Genomic DNA, 15,159 nt, shown 5'->3' on the forward strand with positions numbered 1-15,159 from the left:
TGTGCCTCTATTTAGTGCCTTAGGATATTCTTCTTATTAAAGGCACTATATGAATGCAAGTTGTTGGTTGCTTTGTGAATCCTAGCGTGGGAGTGGAAGTGTTCCCTGAGTGGCAAATTTGAGAGATTGAACATACAGAAAAGGATCAATACTAGCTCTGTGGTTTTAAAAAAAAGAGCGGCATGGACAAATTGGGCCAAAGGGCCTGTTTCCATTTGTAAGCCTCTCTAACTACAGTTTCGTTCCTTCCTTACTGAACAAAGCAGGTGTTCATCACAACTGCCTGATCTAGTGCCAAAACATTAATTTACACCTTCACCACTTTACTGTTGCAAGTTTCCAGTGCTACTTTGCAGTATCTTTCCACAGTCCTCCACAAGTTGCAGGCCATTCAGAATGCCTCCCTGCCCAAACCCACCCCACATTCTCACCTGCACCAATTCCCATCATCCCTGTCCTTGACAAACTCTATTGCTTTCCTGGATCTGAGAGATTTGATTTCAAGATTGCTGCAACACTTCTCCATTTTCCTCTCTGATCCGCTTCATTCCTTCAATGCCTGCTTGGTTCTGCTACACTTCTTTTAGAGTCTGTGCTCCCACTTTCTGGAACTCATTCTTAACTCCACCTTATCAATCCTGTTCCTGCCTTTCGGGTTCTACTTACGCTATAGATCCATTTTCCTTTCTTCATACTGCTTGAGGTCCACTTATTTTCCAGAATGTTTTCAATCATTGAAATGTTTCTGTTTATACACAGTGCTATCAAAATATAAGCTGATGAAGGATAGTGCTCAGTGGAGCAAGTGAGCTATTGATTTCCTATTGTTAACAAAAACATTAAGTAAGGAGCAGGAGTAGGCCTTTGGGCCCCTCAAGTCTGCTCTGCCATTCAATAAAATCACAGTTGATCTGACCTTTGCTTCAACTCTGCTTTCTTGCCTGCCACCTAAAACCTTGCACTGAATTGTAGATTTTAAAAGCTGTAACTCATTCTTGAGTATGTTCCTCCATTGGACGAGTATTTCAAAAATGAACTGCCCTCTAAAAGAAGAAATCTCTCTTCATCATGTTCTTGACTAAGTGACCCTATATTCTGAAACGTGCTCTCCAGTTCTAGATTCCCACACAAGGGGAAACATTCTCTTAGCAGCTATCCTATTAAGCCCCCTCCAGAGTCTTGTATATTTTGACAAGATCACCTCTCGTTCTTCTAAACACCAGTGAATATAGGCTAAACTGCTTAGCCTTTCCTCTTAAGACAGCCTCATCTCCTAGGAATCAACCTTCGAAACTTCCCTGAATTCCTTCCAATTCAAGTATATCCCTCAATAAATAAGGAGACCAGAATGGTTAAGCATATTCTTGTTGTGATTTCACAAGTGCACTGTACAGTTTTGGTAAGACTTCCCTCCTTTTATCATCCCTCGCAGTTAAGGTCAACATTTCATTTATTGAGCTATCGGCATGCTAACCTTTTGTGATGAATGTACATGGGCATCCAGATCCTTCAGTATCACAACATTCTGCTATCTCTCCCCATTTAAACAAAGTGCTTCTCCTTTCTTGCTGCCAAAGTGGACTACCTCACAATTTCCCATATTATACTTCAACTGTCAATGTTTCGCCCACCAACTTAACCTATCTGTATCCATTTGAAGATTTTGTGTCCTCCTCTCAACTTGCTGACTCATCTTTGTATCATTGGCAACTTTGGCTACCATACCCTCTGTCCCTTTATCTAAGGTGTTATTATAGATTGTAAATAGTTGATGCCCCAGTGCTAATCTTTCTGGTGCTCCACTAATTGCAGCTAACTATCACATATTTACCCTGATTCTTTGTTTTCTGTAAGCTAACCAATGCTCTGTCCATGCCAATGCATTACCCAGAACAACATGAGCCCTTGTGAATATTTCTTTAAATGTTTGCCAGTGCTTCTCCATTTTCTTACCTTTAGCCTGTTTTCTGAGACTACTTTAAATTTGTCAATAACTTTTCAGCTTAAATTTGAGACACCAAACTTAAGTTTAGTGTAGTTTCAGACCCAAGTTTCTCACCTTCAAACTGAAATTCTAGCACATTGTGATCTCTATTGCCTAGAGGGTCTTTTACTATGAAATAAATAATGCTGTCTCAATAACGCATTATCAAGTCTAATATAATCTGTTTCCTGTTTGGTCACACAATGGATTCTTTGAAGAAATTTTTCCAAATGCACTCTGTAAACTTGCCCTCAACTCTGTTTTTGCCAATTTGAATTGTCCAATATATGCGAGCATCAAAATCACCCAAGGTCATTGCAACTTCTTTCTTGTAGCAAGAAATAATGGGGCTTGTATACTCCATCCTACAGTATAGTTACTGTTAGGGACCCTATAAATTACTCCCATGAGTGACTTCCTTTTCCTTTGCTAATGCTTACCGCCACGCAAGCTCATTCTGCATGTTAGTCTTCCGAGCCAGTATAATTTCTCACTACCCTGCCAATTTATTCCATCATTAACAGAGCTACCCTTTTCTTTCTTCCTATCATTTTGAGAAGAGGTACTCTTGAATGTTCAGTTTTCATCAGCAACTTGAGTTGGAAAAGGAAAGCTGCTCACAGATGATGCTATGCTTGTTGTTAATGCAGGGAAAGGAATATAGAGACTAAATAAGAACCTGTTGAGGTTTGTACATTGCAACAGGTTGTTCTATTAGAATTCTACACACTAAATGAGTGTGTTTTATGCAATCAAATGTATGTCTTGCCAAACTACACTTCGTCACAACAGGTTACAGTAAATAAGTAGCACAATGTTGGGAGCTGATGCTAAATCTATCCAGAAAATTTAACCAAAATGAATCATTTAAAAACAAAATCCTTATGCAACAGACTGCAGCAGGATATTGCAAAATACAGGCCAAGAAAATTGTATTGTATAATGGTAAGAGCTATTTATATAGACATGCATGAACACCAGGATTCCCAGAACCATTGACTGAAAACTCTATGTCCCAAGGGTCCTTTTTCCAAAAATGCCAAACTTCTGGAATGCAGTGGGTGTGATGGCCTAGAGGAAGTTGTGTGAATCTACTTCTATCAAGGCTACGCTTATGATTGGTTTGGGTTTCAGAGGTAAAACATGTGCTTCCAAACTGCATGTTGTCCCCCTACAAAACAACCCTATTGTGGAATATTATAAAATGTATGAGTAGCTTACAGAGCAGACAATTATCTACGTATTATCAAGGTTTCACACGCTCATGAGGAGGTCAGTCATGACGTGTCATCCTGCCAGAAGTTACACAGATGTTAGCCTGTTTTATTCCTTCTCCTCCCTTTTCCTTTTTCTCTTCCCACTCCTCGCACACGAATGGGTTTGAACATTCCATCTTTATGAATGAATGTGAAGTACTCCAAACGCGTTGAGGAAGCAAAAAGTGGTGCAAGCTGGGTCGAATCTTCATGCATTATTTGTGCTCACAACGCGGGTGTGTTTTGACTTCATTCTCTTTCTCCACCTAGTGTGTGAGTGAGTGTGTGCATGTGAACTGCAGGTAAAGAGATTGGGCAGAGTTACTCCGGCCTGCATGTAATACTTTTCATAGCACAGGGTGGCAGAAAGAAAAGGTTTACTGTCTTCCATTCATGGATTTTTGGTTCATTAACATCACTTAGTTGAGGTCCAGGACTGCGTTTATTATTTTTAGTAACTAGTGTTTATGTTTTGAAACTTGTACTTTTATGGGATAAGTGAGAAATAATAACGCATGAAATCCAGTTTTGGAGAATGTTTATGGCTGCTGCCCCTCAGCGGTAGGGACCCGGTTTCAAATCCAGCCTTGAATCACTGCCTGTCGGAGTTTGCACATTCTCCCCATGTCTGTGTTGGTTTCCTCCCACAATCCAAAGATGTGCAAAGATGCCGCACAAGAGGTTATTGCAGAAGGCCAGGGGACATGGAGTTGGGGGTAGGGTGTTAGCGTGGATAGAGGATTGGCTGTCAAATAGGAGGCAGAGAGTGGGGGTCAATGGGTGCTATTCGGATTGGTGGTTGGTGACTAGTGGAGTGCCCCAGGGATCGGTGCTGGGGCCTCAGCTATTTACCATTTATATAGATGATCTGGAGGAGGGAACCGAGTGTATGGTGTCGAAATTTGCTGATGACACCAAGATTGGTGGAACGGCAAATTGTGCAGAGGGTGTGGAAAGTCTGCAGAAGGATCTAGATAGGCTAGGCGAATGGGCCAGGAACTGGCAAATGGAATTTAATGTTAGCAAGTGTGAAGTTGTCCACTTTGGTAGGAATAATGGTAGGAAGGAAAAACTGCAGCATGCAACGGTGCAGAGGGACCTCGGGGTCCTTGTGCACGAGTCGCAAAAACCCAGCCTGCAGGTGCAGCAGGTGGTCAGGAAGGCGAATGGGATGCTGGCCTTCATAGCGAGGGGGATTGAATATAAAAGTAGGGAGGTCTTGCTGCAACTGTACAGGGCACTGGTGAGGCCGCAGCTGGAGGACGGTGTGCAGTTTTGGTCGCCGCACTTACGCAAGGATATTTTGGCCTTGGAGGGAGTGCAGAGGAGGTTTACTAGGCTGATGCCGGAGTTGAGGGGGTTGAACTATGAGGAGAGGCTGGATAAACTAGGCTTGTACTCGTTAGAGTTTAGAAGAATGAGGGGAGATCTCATTGAGACATATAAGATGATGAATGGGATGGATAGGATAGAGGTGGAGAGGCTCTTCCCGCTCAGAAAGGACATAGGACTAGAGGGCAGAGCCTCAAGATAAGGGGGGCGCAGTTTAGAACGGAGTTGAGGAGGAACTTCTTCACTCAAAGGGTGGTGAATCTCTGGAATTCTCTGCCCGTTGAAGTGGTGGAGGCTGCCTCGCTAAATATATTTAAGCCGTGGGTTGATAGGTTTTTGATAGGCAAGGGGATTAAGGGTTATGGGGAGAGGGCGGGAAAGTGGAACTGAGCCACGACAGATCAGCCATGATCTTATTGAATGGCGGGGCAGGCTCGAGCGGCTAAATGGCCTACTCCTGCTCCTATTTCTTATGTTCTTATGTGTTAGGTTGATTGACCATGCTAAATTGACCCTAGTGTCAGGGCATTAGCAAGGTAAATATGTGGGGTTACGGGAATAGGGCCTGGCTGGGATTGTGGTCGGTGCAGACTTGATAGGCTGAATGGCCTCCTTCTGCACTGTAGGGATTCTATGATTCCTGTTGGTAATGGAGGAAATTTTGCCTTTACTAATTATACAGCATACTCAATATAACTGATTGTGGGCACATTTTAAGTGGATAAAGTGTTGGAATAGAAATCTGAGGGCAGAATGCTTTCTGTTAAAGGTAAATTTCACCTAGGAATATATTTTATGTTGCAAACATTTTCTGTATCCAAAGCAACTTTGATGGTTGACTATCCTGGGCAGTTGCTATCAGCTGGAAATTTGGCATAATCAAGTTAGTAGGATGCTATCCAATGTCTATTTTCGGATAATGCCACTTTAGGTTTGAGCACTGAGTGATTTGCTACTGAAATGTTGATTATCTTGCAGGGTCTGGAGCTGCAGCAGCTGGGCTTCTGCCTGGCCAGTGTATTCTGAAAGTAAATGGGAATAACGTCAGCAAGGAGAACTACACTGAAGTACTTGAACACTTCAGTGCATACAGAAAAAATCCTCAGCATCTGCTGGTAAGTCACAGTAATATCAGATGCAATCGTGGGCTTTTAGGGGCTGATGCGTTGGTCTAAGCCACTGTATCATTGTAAGTAAATTAAATAATGTGTTTCAATTCCTCTACACACAGCTTATCAGAGCAACTTGTCCTCTTCCCCCACTTTTTGCAAGTGCAAATGAATTGAGTTTTGAACTGTTTTTAATGTTCTGGGAGAATAATAAACAGTGAAATGAACGGTTGTGTTGTGCTGGGATTCTAAAGCAGTGTTCTATGCAATTCTGGAATCAGGCTTTGTTTTCTCAAGTGTGTCATTTCTACTTATTAAGTTTATTAATGGGGCGGCACGATAGCATAGTGGTTAGCACCGCAGCCTCACAGCACCAGAGACCCGTGTTCCTTGCATGATTGTTCATGTGAAGGCCGCATATTCTCCCCCTGTGTACATGGGCTTCCTCTGGGTGCTCCGCTTTCCTCCCACGGTCCGAAAGATGTGCTGGTTAGGTGCATTGACTGTGCTAAATACTCCCTAAATGTACCTGAACAGGTGCAGGAGTATGGCAATTAGGGGGTTTTCACTGTAATTTTATTGCAGTGTTAACGTATGCCAATTTGTGACACTAATAAATAAACTTTAAATTGTCCAGAAGATTTGTGGGTTAGGTGGATTAGACATGATCAATGTGCGGGCTTATGGGAATAGGGCAGGGGAGTAGTCCGAGGTAGACTGCTCTTTTGGAGAATCGGTGCAGACTCGATGGACCGAATGGTCTCTTTCTGCACTCTGGGGATTCTGTGGATTGAATGCTCCATTTGTTGCCCATTCCTAGCTGCCTTGAGGTGGAGGATCAGCTTGAGTCACAGCTGATGTTTAATATGGAATTTTCTCCAATAATGATTGATGATTTGGCATTATATCGTCAGACAGGGTGGTAAGTAGCATCATAGAATCCCTACAGAGCAGAAAGAGGCCACCTGGACAATCGAGTCTGCATCAACCACAAACCCATCCCAGGAGTTATTCCCATAACCCCACATATTTATCCTGCTAATCATCCTGGCACTAGGGTCAATTTAGCAGTTAACCTTACCCACACATTTTTGGACTGTGGGAGGAAACCAGAGCACCTGGAAGAAACCCGTACAGATATGGGGAAAACGTGCAAACTCCACACATACTGACTTGAGGTTGGAATTGAACCCGGGTCCCTGGTGCTGTGAGGCAGCAGTGCTAACCACTGTGCCAGCATGCTGCCCACAAGTGACTTGGATTTGTGCTGCTTTATATCAAAAAAATGGAACTGTGAAGCAGTCCAGTCCTGTTGTTGGGGTTCTAGAGATCACCTAGCTCCCGGTAATGTTGCGAAGTTTGGAAGTGAAGCATTGCTAAGCAAGCCACCTAACTTGTTGTTTAGTGCTTCTAAAGCCTGTGAGTGGTTGAACAGCGGTTGTTGGCTAAGAATTGGGAGGTGTTCACTGGTTTGTCTTGTCAGGCAGAGAACCATTTGGGCTCTGCAATAGCTATGGGATTGTGGGAGGGGATGGTTTGCATTTGTTCAAATGAAATAATGCTGATGTGAAGTGTCACTTTTAACTTTGCATTTAGACTGTTGCATTTTATATCACTGATATTGTTTTCAGTATGTATTTTGATAAATGTGGAATTGTATTTGAACCAGCAACATCATTTTTTGTTATTTCTACACAACTGAATATAATTGAAGAGATAATACCTGTTTAACTCCTAGTTGTGAGAAACAACTTTGTATATTTTGTATCATCTTTGCAGTCTACTTCTGTACTTTTATACAATAATGGAGATCCTTGCCCCGTTCCCTTGTTTTGTTTGAGAGTATGCTTAAAAGTGCAAACAACATAAAGCATATACATATATCTCTATAAAGCATTTAGACAGTTACATGGGTAAGATGGGTCTAGAGGGATATGGGCCAAATGTGGGCAATTGGGATTAGCTTAGGGGTTTTAAAAAAAAGGGCGGCATGGACAAGTTGGGCCAAAGGGCCTGTTTCCATTATGTAAACCTCTATGACTCTATGACTCTAACATGAATGGGAACATATCAGTTTGTCTAAACCAATAAGTATTATTTCCAATCAGCAAAGTTCAAAGATACTGCATCACACCTTCTGTGGAATCATAGCCTAATGACCCACAACTAAAATCACATGTAGCATTTATTTAGCACTTTTGACCGCAGGACATCTCAAAGCTGGTGAAGTCATTTTGAAGTGTAGTTACTATTGTAGTGTAGGAAACATGGTAATCAATTTGCCCTCAGCAAACTCCCACAAACAGCGATGAGATGGTAACCAGGTAATCCTTTGTGTGTGATTTTGACTTAGAGATAAATATTTAATGTAATGTGTTTTATGAAACACTAACCTATTTGCACTGTCCTGTGAACACATTCTGCTTAAGGATGCATATACAGGTATTTCACATGATATCATTTATGTTTTTGATGATATCTGTTTTCCTGATATTTATGGCATCAGAATAAGATCTGTTTGACCAATCAAACTAATATTTATCTCTTTCCCCTTCTGACCCACCTCCATCATTGGAAAAACCAAGCTCTCGTGTTTAAAAACCCCATCAGTTGTATTTTTGTTTTGTTTTACTTTTCCATTTTTCCCTTCACTCTCCTTTAAGTAGCTCTGGTTTGACTAAAAGTATTAAACAATTTTAAATTCTGACTCCTTAATCAGCTAATCTTCCTCTCCACCTATCTGTAACTATAACACTACATTCTGCACCCTCTCCATTCCTTCTCCCCATGTACTCTATGAACAGTAAATTTATCTATATAGTGTGCAAGAAACAATGTTTTTCAGTGTATTCCAATACCAGATGATGATAAAGCAGATCAGATTGGCTTTGTATAAAGGCTCGATTATAGTAAATGGCAGTGAAAGTTTAGAGTTATTTATTATTGTCACAAGTAGGCTATAATTAACACTGCAGGGTAGTTACTGTGAAAATTCCGTAGTTGTTACACTCCGGCACATGTTCAGTGCATTTAGTATGGCCAATGCACTTAATCAGCATGTCATTCGGACTGTGGGAGGAAACCGGAGCACCCAGAGGAAATCCACACAGACATGGGGAGAACGTGCAGACTCCACACAGACAGTGACCCATGTCAGGAATCGAACGCAGGCGCTGTGAGGCAGCAGTGCTAAGCACTGTGCTGTTGTGCCGCCCATGTTGACTAAGAAAAATAAAAAACACTTCGTTCATTATTTTAAAACTTAGTTTGAACAAGTCTGTCACATCTGAGTCTAATGGAAAGTTAACAATCCTAATATGTTCTTGCTCTCATTTCTCAAAGGGAACAAATTGCAGTCAGTGGATATACAGGACTGTTGACGATGTGGATGACAGGACGCAAAGAAAACTCAGCACTGATTGTCTTTGCAGTATTTCTGATCTATCATTGCACGATAAGCTGTTAGATGGTTCAACCAGTCAAACAAAAGCACTTGATCATATCAGCGAGAGCAAACAGGAGGCAGGTATGTTGTGGTTAATTGCAACGGAACCTGTCTGACTAAACCATTTATTTTCAAGAAGCCATCAGTGTGTTTTTCTGTTTATTTGTGTTTTAACATACCCCTTCTAAGAGTTTAAAATGTAGTTAGATTGACTGGCTGATGGTAACATGAGCCACATAATTTCTGTTTGAATTGCTTTAATCCATGTGTAGAACCACAAAGTTGAATGTGAGGAATAAAACTGGTTGAGGTAAAGTTTTTTTTAGTTCTGTTTATGTAGCTGGCTTCAGGCATATTTGTTGGCCATGCCATTTCGAGGCCTGCGCATCAGACATGTTGTTAATCTGAAGAAAGTTCAGCTGTAATGTATTGGCATTTTCTAACCAATATCTAGGAAATGTAAACTTTTCATGCACTGATCTGAGAAGTGTGAATGGATTGTGCACCTTGGCAGTGGCTTTGATGTTTAGTCAGCCTTTTACAGCAGCTGTGTGGAAAGGAAGATGGTAAACCACTTCTGTTTTCAGCTGTAAGCTGTGTTTGTTTTGTATAGGAACCATGGTTATACCACAGTTGCGTGCAACTTGGATCCCTCGCTGATAGGAGCTGCGACTCAGTAAAAGTGACTGGGAGGAGAAGGCCCATTTTTCAGTGGGTTTTACTGGCTTCCAGTCCAGGCAGTTTCACTGTCAGCCTGCAGCCAGCTGTGAGGGGCTCGTGCTTTGGCCACCAGCTGCATTAACCAGGTCCTGTGGATTTGTAAAAGCAGCTGATGTTGCTGTTGGATTACAAATACAAGCCTTGGGACTGGTAATTGACAGTAATCTGATCTGGAGTGAAAGATGTTCGTAAGATTTGTCCATTTGATACGAGGCCAACTATTGGAATCCTTGAATTGGGGCTCTTGGGAGGCAGATCATCACCATAGAATCCCTGCAGTGCAGAAGGAGGCCATTCGGCCCATCGAGTCTGCATCCAGCCCCTATTCCTGTAACCCCACATATTTACCCTGCCAATCCCCCTGACGCTAGGGTCAATTTAGCATGGCCAATCAACCTAACCCGCACATCTTTGGGAGTGTGAGAGGAAACTGGAGCACCCAGAGGAAACCCATAGAGACATGGGGAGAATGTGCAAATTCCCCACAGACAGAGACCCGAAGCCGGAATTGAACCTGGGTCCCTGGCACTGTGAAGCAGCAGTGCCGACAACTGTGCCACCATGCTGCCATCTACCTGAATTTTTAAAGGGTGTGTGAAAACCTACCTCTGCCATCCTCTTTGTACTAGGTAGGTTACAAACTACCCTGGGTGCTGCATTTTTGTCAATAAACAGTTTTCAAGCCATTACTTTATGCTGAAAATTTCTCCTGACAAACTGATAAAGCTGAGATTTTCAGTGTGTGTGCCGTTCCATGTCCTTTCACACATATATTGGAGTGAACATTGGTTCTGTGAATGACAAACACGGAGTTACTTTTCAAATATGCTCACTTCTGGTTTAGGCAGTAGTCCTGATTAAATTCATGGATTGGTTCTAATCAATCTTCTTGATTCTCAAATTCTTTCAACTCCCCAGTAAAATGATGTTCTTCTGGTTTGAATAAGAAAACCGTTAATGAAAACTCTCAAACTGAATGAAAATTATACTTGGTTTGGCTAATTCTGTTGACTTAATTTGGGCTAAACAAATTTTCAGTGAGGCCGACTTTAAAATTGTAAAAATCTAATTGCAGCTTCTAATTGAACTTGAACGTAACAAGTGAATAATTGAGTTTGTTTTCAGGTAGTCAATCTTTTAACCTGTGAAAGGTAATCACTTATTGATCCTTGCAGAGCTGCAGTCGAACACTGATGGGGTGACCTCTCATATCAACATGACTGTGGATAATGTACATTTGGAGCACGGTGTTGTCTATGAGTACGTCAGCACAGCAGGGATAAAATGTCACGTCAAAGAAAAAATGGTGGAGCCTAAGGGATGTTTCAATTTAACGGCAAAGGTGTGCATTATTCAAGGACTGATTTCCTGTGCTAGTTAATGGAGTAGTGATATATTTTACATTATTGGGCAAGACCATGTATAAATCACATTTACATAATGGAGCTGGAAAGTTTTGAAATGCAAAGCTTCTGTTTAAGGTTATTGAATGCATTCTACTTAATCTTAGTCGGCTCAAAAGACAAACTGCCCTGACCATCAGTGACTGTTGATGCAGAGAAGGTCCAATTAACTGATTGGGATTGGTTGTTAACAGTTCCCTTCTTCCCAGAGCTGGTTTGGAATTTTGAAATCTGAGATTGGATCAAGTGCAATATAAAAACAAATTCAAAATTGTGTGTGCTTTTTACTCAAGCTATTTTGTATCATTTCCTTTGATGGAAAACAACTTTAAATCAATTAAGATGAAAGATGTGTTGCTATCAAGAGCTAATCCCTGCTGTGGATTAGGGGGAGTGGGGTAGGTGCTGTGGGAGACATAGAGGGACTGGGAAAGGTGCATGGGAGAGTTAGGGGGAGTGGGGTAGGTGCTGTGGGAGAGTTGGGGGGAATGGGGTAGGTGCTGTGGGAGAGTTGGGGGGAATGGGGTAGGTGCTGTGGGAGAGGTGGGGGGGAAATGGGGTAGGTGCTGTGGGAGAATTGGGGGGAATGGTGTAGGTGCTGTGGGAGAGTTGGGGGGACTGGGGTAAGTGCTGTGGGAGAGGTGGGGGGACTGGGAAAGGTGCATGAGAGAGTTGGGGGAGTGGAGTATGTGCTGTGGGGGAAGTGGGGTAGGTGCTGTGGGAGAGGTGGGGGGGGAATGGGGTAGGTGCTGTGGGAGAGGTGGGGGGACTGGGAAAGGTGCTGTGGGAGAATTAGGGGGAGTGGGGTAGGTGCTGTGGGAGAGTTGGGGGGAGTGGGGTAGGTGCTGTGGGAGAGTTGGGGGGAGTGGGGTAGGTGCTGTGGGAGAGTTGGGGGGACTGGGGTAGGTGCTGTGGGAGAATTGGGGGGAATGGGGTAGGTGCTGTGGGAGAGTTGGGGGGACTGGGGTAAGTGCTGTGGGAGAGGTGGGGGGACTGGGAAAGGTGCATGAGAGAGTTGGGGGAGTGGAGTATGTGCTGTGGGGGAAGTGGGGTAGGTGCTGTGGGAGACGTGGGGGGGAAATGGGGTAGGTGCTGTGGGAGATGTGGGGGGGAAATGGGGTAGGTGCTGTGGGAGAGGTGGGGGGGAAATGGGGTAGGTGCTGTGGGAGAATTAGGGGGAGTGGGGTAGGTGCTGTGGGAGAGGTGGGGGGACTGGGAAAGGTGCATGAGAGAGTTGGGGGAGTGGAGTATGTGCTGTGGGGGGAGTGGGGTAGGTGCTGTGGGAGAGGTGGGGGGGAAATGGGGTAGGTGCTGTGGGAGAGGTGGGGGGGGAGTGGGGTAGGTGCTGTGGGAGAGGTGAGGGACTGGGAAAGGTGCTGTGGGAGAGGTGGGGGGGAAATGGGGTAGGTGCTGTGGGAGAGGTGGGGGGGAATGGGGTAGGTGCTGTGGGAGAGGTGGGGGGGAATGGGGTAGGTGCTGTGGGAGAGGTGGGGGGGGAGTGGGGTAGGTGCTGTGGGAGAGGTGGGGGGGGAGTGGGGTAGGTGCTGTGGGAGAGGTGGGGGGGAATGGGGTAGGTGCTGTGGGAGAGGTGGGGGGGAATGGGGTAGGTGCTGTGGGAGAGGTGGGGGGGGAGTAGGGTAGGTGCTGTGGGAGAGGTAGTGGGAGTGGGGAATGTGCTGTGGGAGAGTTAGGAGGAGTGGGGACTGTGCTGTGGGAGAGGTGGGGGGGGAGTAGGGTAGGTGCTGTGGGAGAGGTAGTGGGAGTGGGGAATGTGCTGTGGGAGAGTTAGGAGGAGTGGGGACTGTGCTGTGGGAGAAGTGGAGGGAGTAGGGTAGGTGCTATGGGAGAGGTGGAGGGAGTGGGAAAGGCTACTGTGGGAGAGGTAGGGGGAGTGGAGAATGTGCTGTCGGAGAGATCGGGAAGAAAGGCGGACAGTTGTGGTGCTCCAGAGGCCAAATAATTTTATACAAATTTTACTTTGAGCCCTAGCCAAAGAGTGGTTTTGGAAGTGTGGGTGCCAAGCTGAGCTTAGAATAATATGCCCTGTGAGAAATGGCTCAAAGACGTGCAGTGAAGGAGTTTGGGCTATAGTTTCAGGGTGAATATCAAAAGCTGTACTGTTATTGATAGGATACTGGGATATTACACCTAATGCTGCTAGCTACATAGAGGGACCCTGAGTGGGAGCAGTATTATTCTTCATTACTGGTGTAATTTTGTTGAGCTGCTGTCAGTTACTGGTTGAATGGAGGTTTTTCCCACTGCTGGTTTCTGCCTCTCAGGACATTCCTTGCCCTCCCCCCATCTTTCCAACTCACTCACTCACTCACACTCTCTCCCTTTCTCTTTCTTTTCTTTCTCTCTCTTTCTTTCTTTCTCTCTCCCTTTTTCTCTTTCTCTTTCTCTCTCTCTTTTTCTCTTTCTCTCTCTCTTTTTCTCTTTCTCTCTCTCTTTTTCTCTTTCTCTCTCTCTTTTTCTCTTTCTCTCTCTCTTTTTCTCTTTCTCTTTCTCTCTCTCTTTCTCTCTCTCTTTTTCTCTTTCTCTCTCTCTCTTTCTTTTTTTTTCCTATCTCTTCATCCTTGTTCTCTGAGCGTCTTGGCTTGGTGCCATCAGCTGTTGTGTGCGTGTGTACACTGGAGGGGGAGTAGACCGCTCAGCCCCTAGAACTTGCTTCATGATTCAATAAGATCGATCAATGAAGATTCTCCACCACACAAGGCCCAACCTCTATAAGGCAGATGCAACAGTGTTAGCAGACATCAGGTTGTCAGGATGTCACATTTTAAAATCTCTTGTCCTGCTTCCAACAAGCATTGGCAGTTTTGCTGAGTTTTGGTATCACTAGCAATTAGTGTGCAGTTGCATCAAGTAAGAAAATGGATGAATCTGATGGTCTTGCCAGATTATTTTGTACTTTATGCAAATTGCACATACACAATTGCTTTCAAGATTTGCCAACCAAAATTATTGTGCCAGTGACTGTGGTAGCTTTGATTGCCAATAAAGTGAATGGGATTTCCCCACTATATCAAAGGTGAACTCCATTATGTGTCATGTTTACATGTTTATAGTAAAAGAATATTCGAGTACAAGCGCAATATTCTGATTCCATTCGAGTTTGAATGCTAACTTTTGCATTTTGGAAAGCCTTTTCTTATTCTGCACTGAAAAATCTTACTAAATCCCCCTGTCTACTTCTGTCATCTGACTGGCCTAACTGTTCTGTAATGTTCCCATGATAAATATTCCAACAGATTCTTCTTCCGATGGGTGCTTGCTTTGTTGTTCTAAAGGCCTCATTAACTAACTTTGCTTACTTTGCCAGATTTTAGAGGCTTTAGCAGCAGATGACTGTCAGTTTGTGAAGAACTGCAGAGGATTGATATCTTCCAGGAATTCCCTTATCTTTAAGCCTCAATTTGAATTCCGACATCTGTGTGAGACCAAGCTCGGCATCATTGGCAAGCGAATTGCCAATTATTCCAAGGTACATAACAGCAAATTTGTTTGCTAGATCATAGAATCTAACCAGCAAAATCTGATAAATGCTATTGAAATCTTAGATAAAACACCTGACATCACTTTCTGTAGAATTATGAACATTGCACTCTGTTATCATGATAAGCACAGTTATATAACTTACATTTGTTCTGGTTTGTCGTCAGTTACCTGAAGTTGGTCATGTCTTTGGTGGTTGGAGACGTATGAGCCAACTTTATTGTTTTGATACCTTGAGCGGTAGTTTATGGCCAGGCAAATTTCTCGTTCATTCGAAACTCTAGTGGGGCCACACACTTAGAGACTCTCAATATTCTGTTCTCAAAACATGGGGCTATTGGATTTTGCCATTATATTGGGGTTCAAATTCTAATAATGGCAGATAATTTCCTGGCTGCCAACTATAGTAACA

At 43.6% G+C, this 15,159-nt stretch overlaps 1 protein-coding gene across 1 annotated transcript in view; it reads left to right on the forward strand.

The window, feature by feature from the left end:
- prex1 (phosphatidylinositol-3,4,5-trisphosphate-dependent Rac exchange factor 1) overlaps positions 1 to 15,159 on the forward strand; it is a 199,186-nt gene that overhangs the window by 131,678 nt on the left and 52,349 nt on the right. Inside the window, exons 20-23 of the mRNA XM_080204930.1 lie at positions 5,551 to 5,687; positions 9,024 to 9,207; positions 11,022 to 11,188; positions 14,575 to 14,736. Of these exons, the coding sequence (XP_080061056.1) occupies positions 5,551 to 5,687; positions 9,024 to 9,207; positions 11,022 to 11,188; positions 14,575 to 14,736 (650 nt within the window). The remainder of the gene's footprint in view (positions 1 to 5,550; positions 5,688 to 9,023; positions 9,208 to 11,021; positions 11,189 to 14,574; positions 14,737 to 15,159) is intronic.

This window comes from Carcharhinus amblyrhynchos, chromosome 16, assembly GCF_965287045.1.
Source record: "Carcharhinus amblyrhynchos chromosome 16, sCarAmb.v2.hapA, whole genome shotgun sequence".
Taxonomy (NCBI): Eukaryota; Metazoa; Chordata; class Chondrichthyes; order Carcharhiniformes; family Carcharhinidae; genus Carcharhinus; species Carcharhinus amblyrhynchos.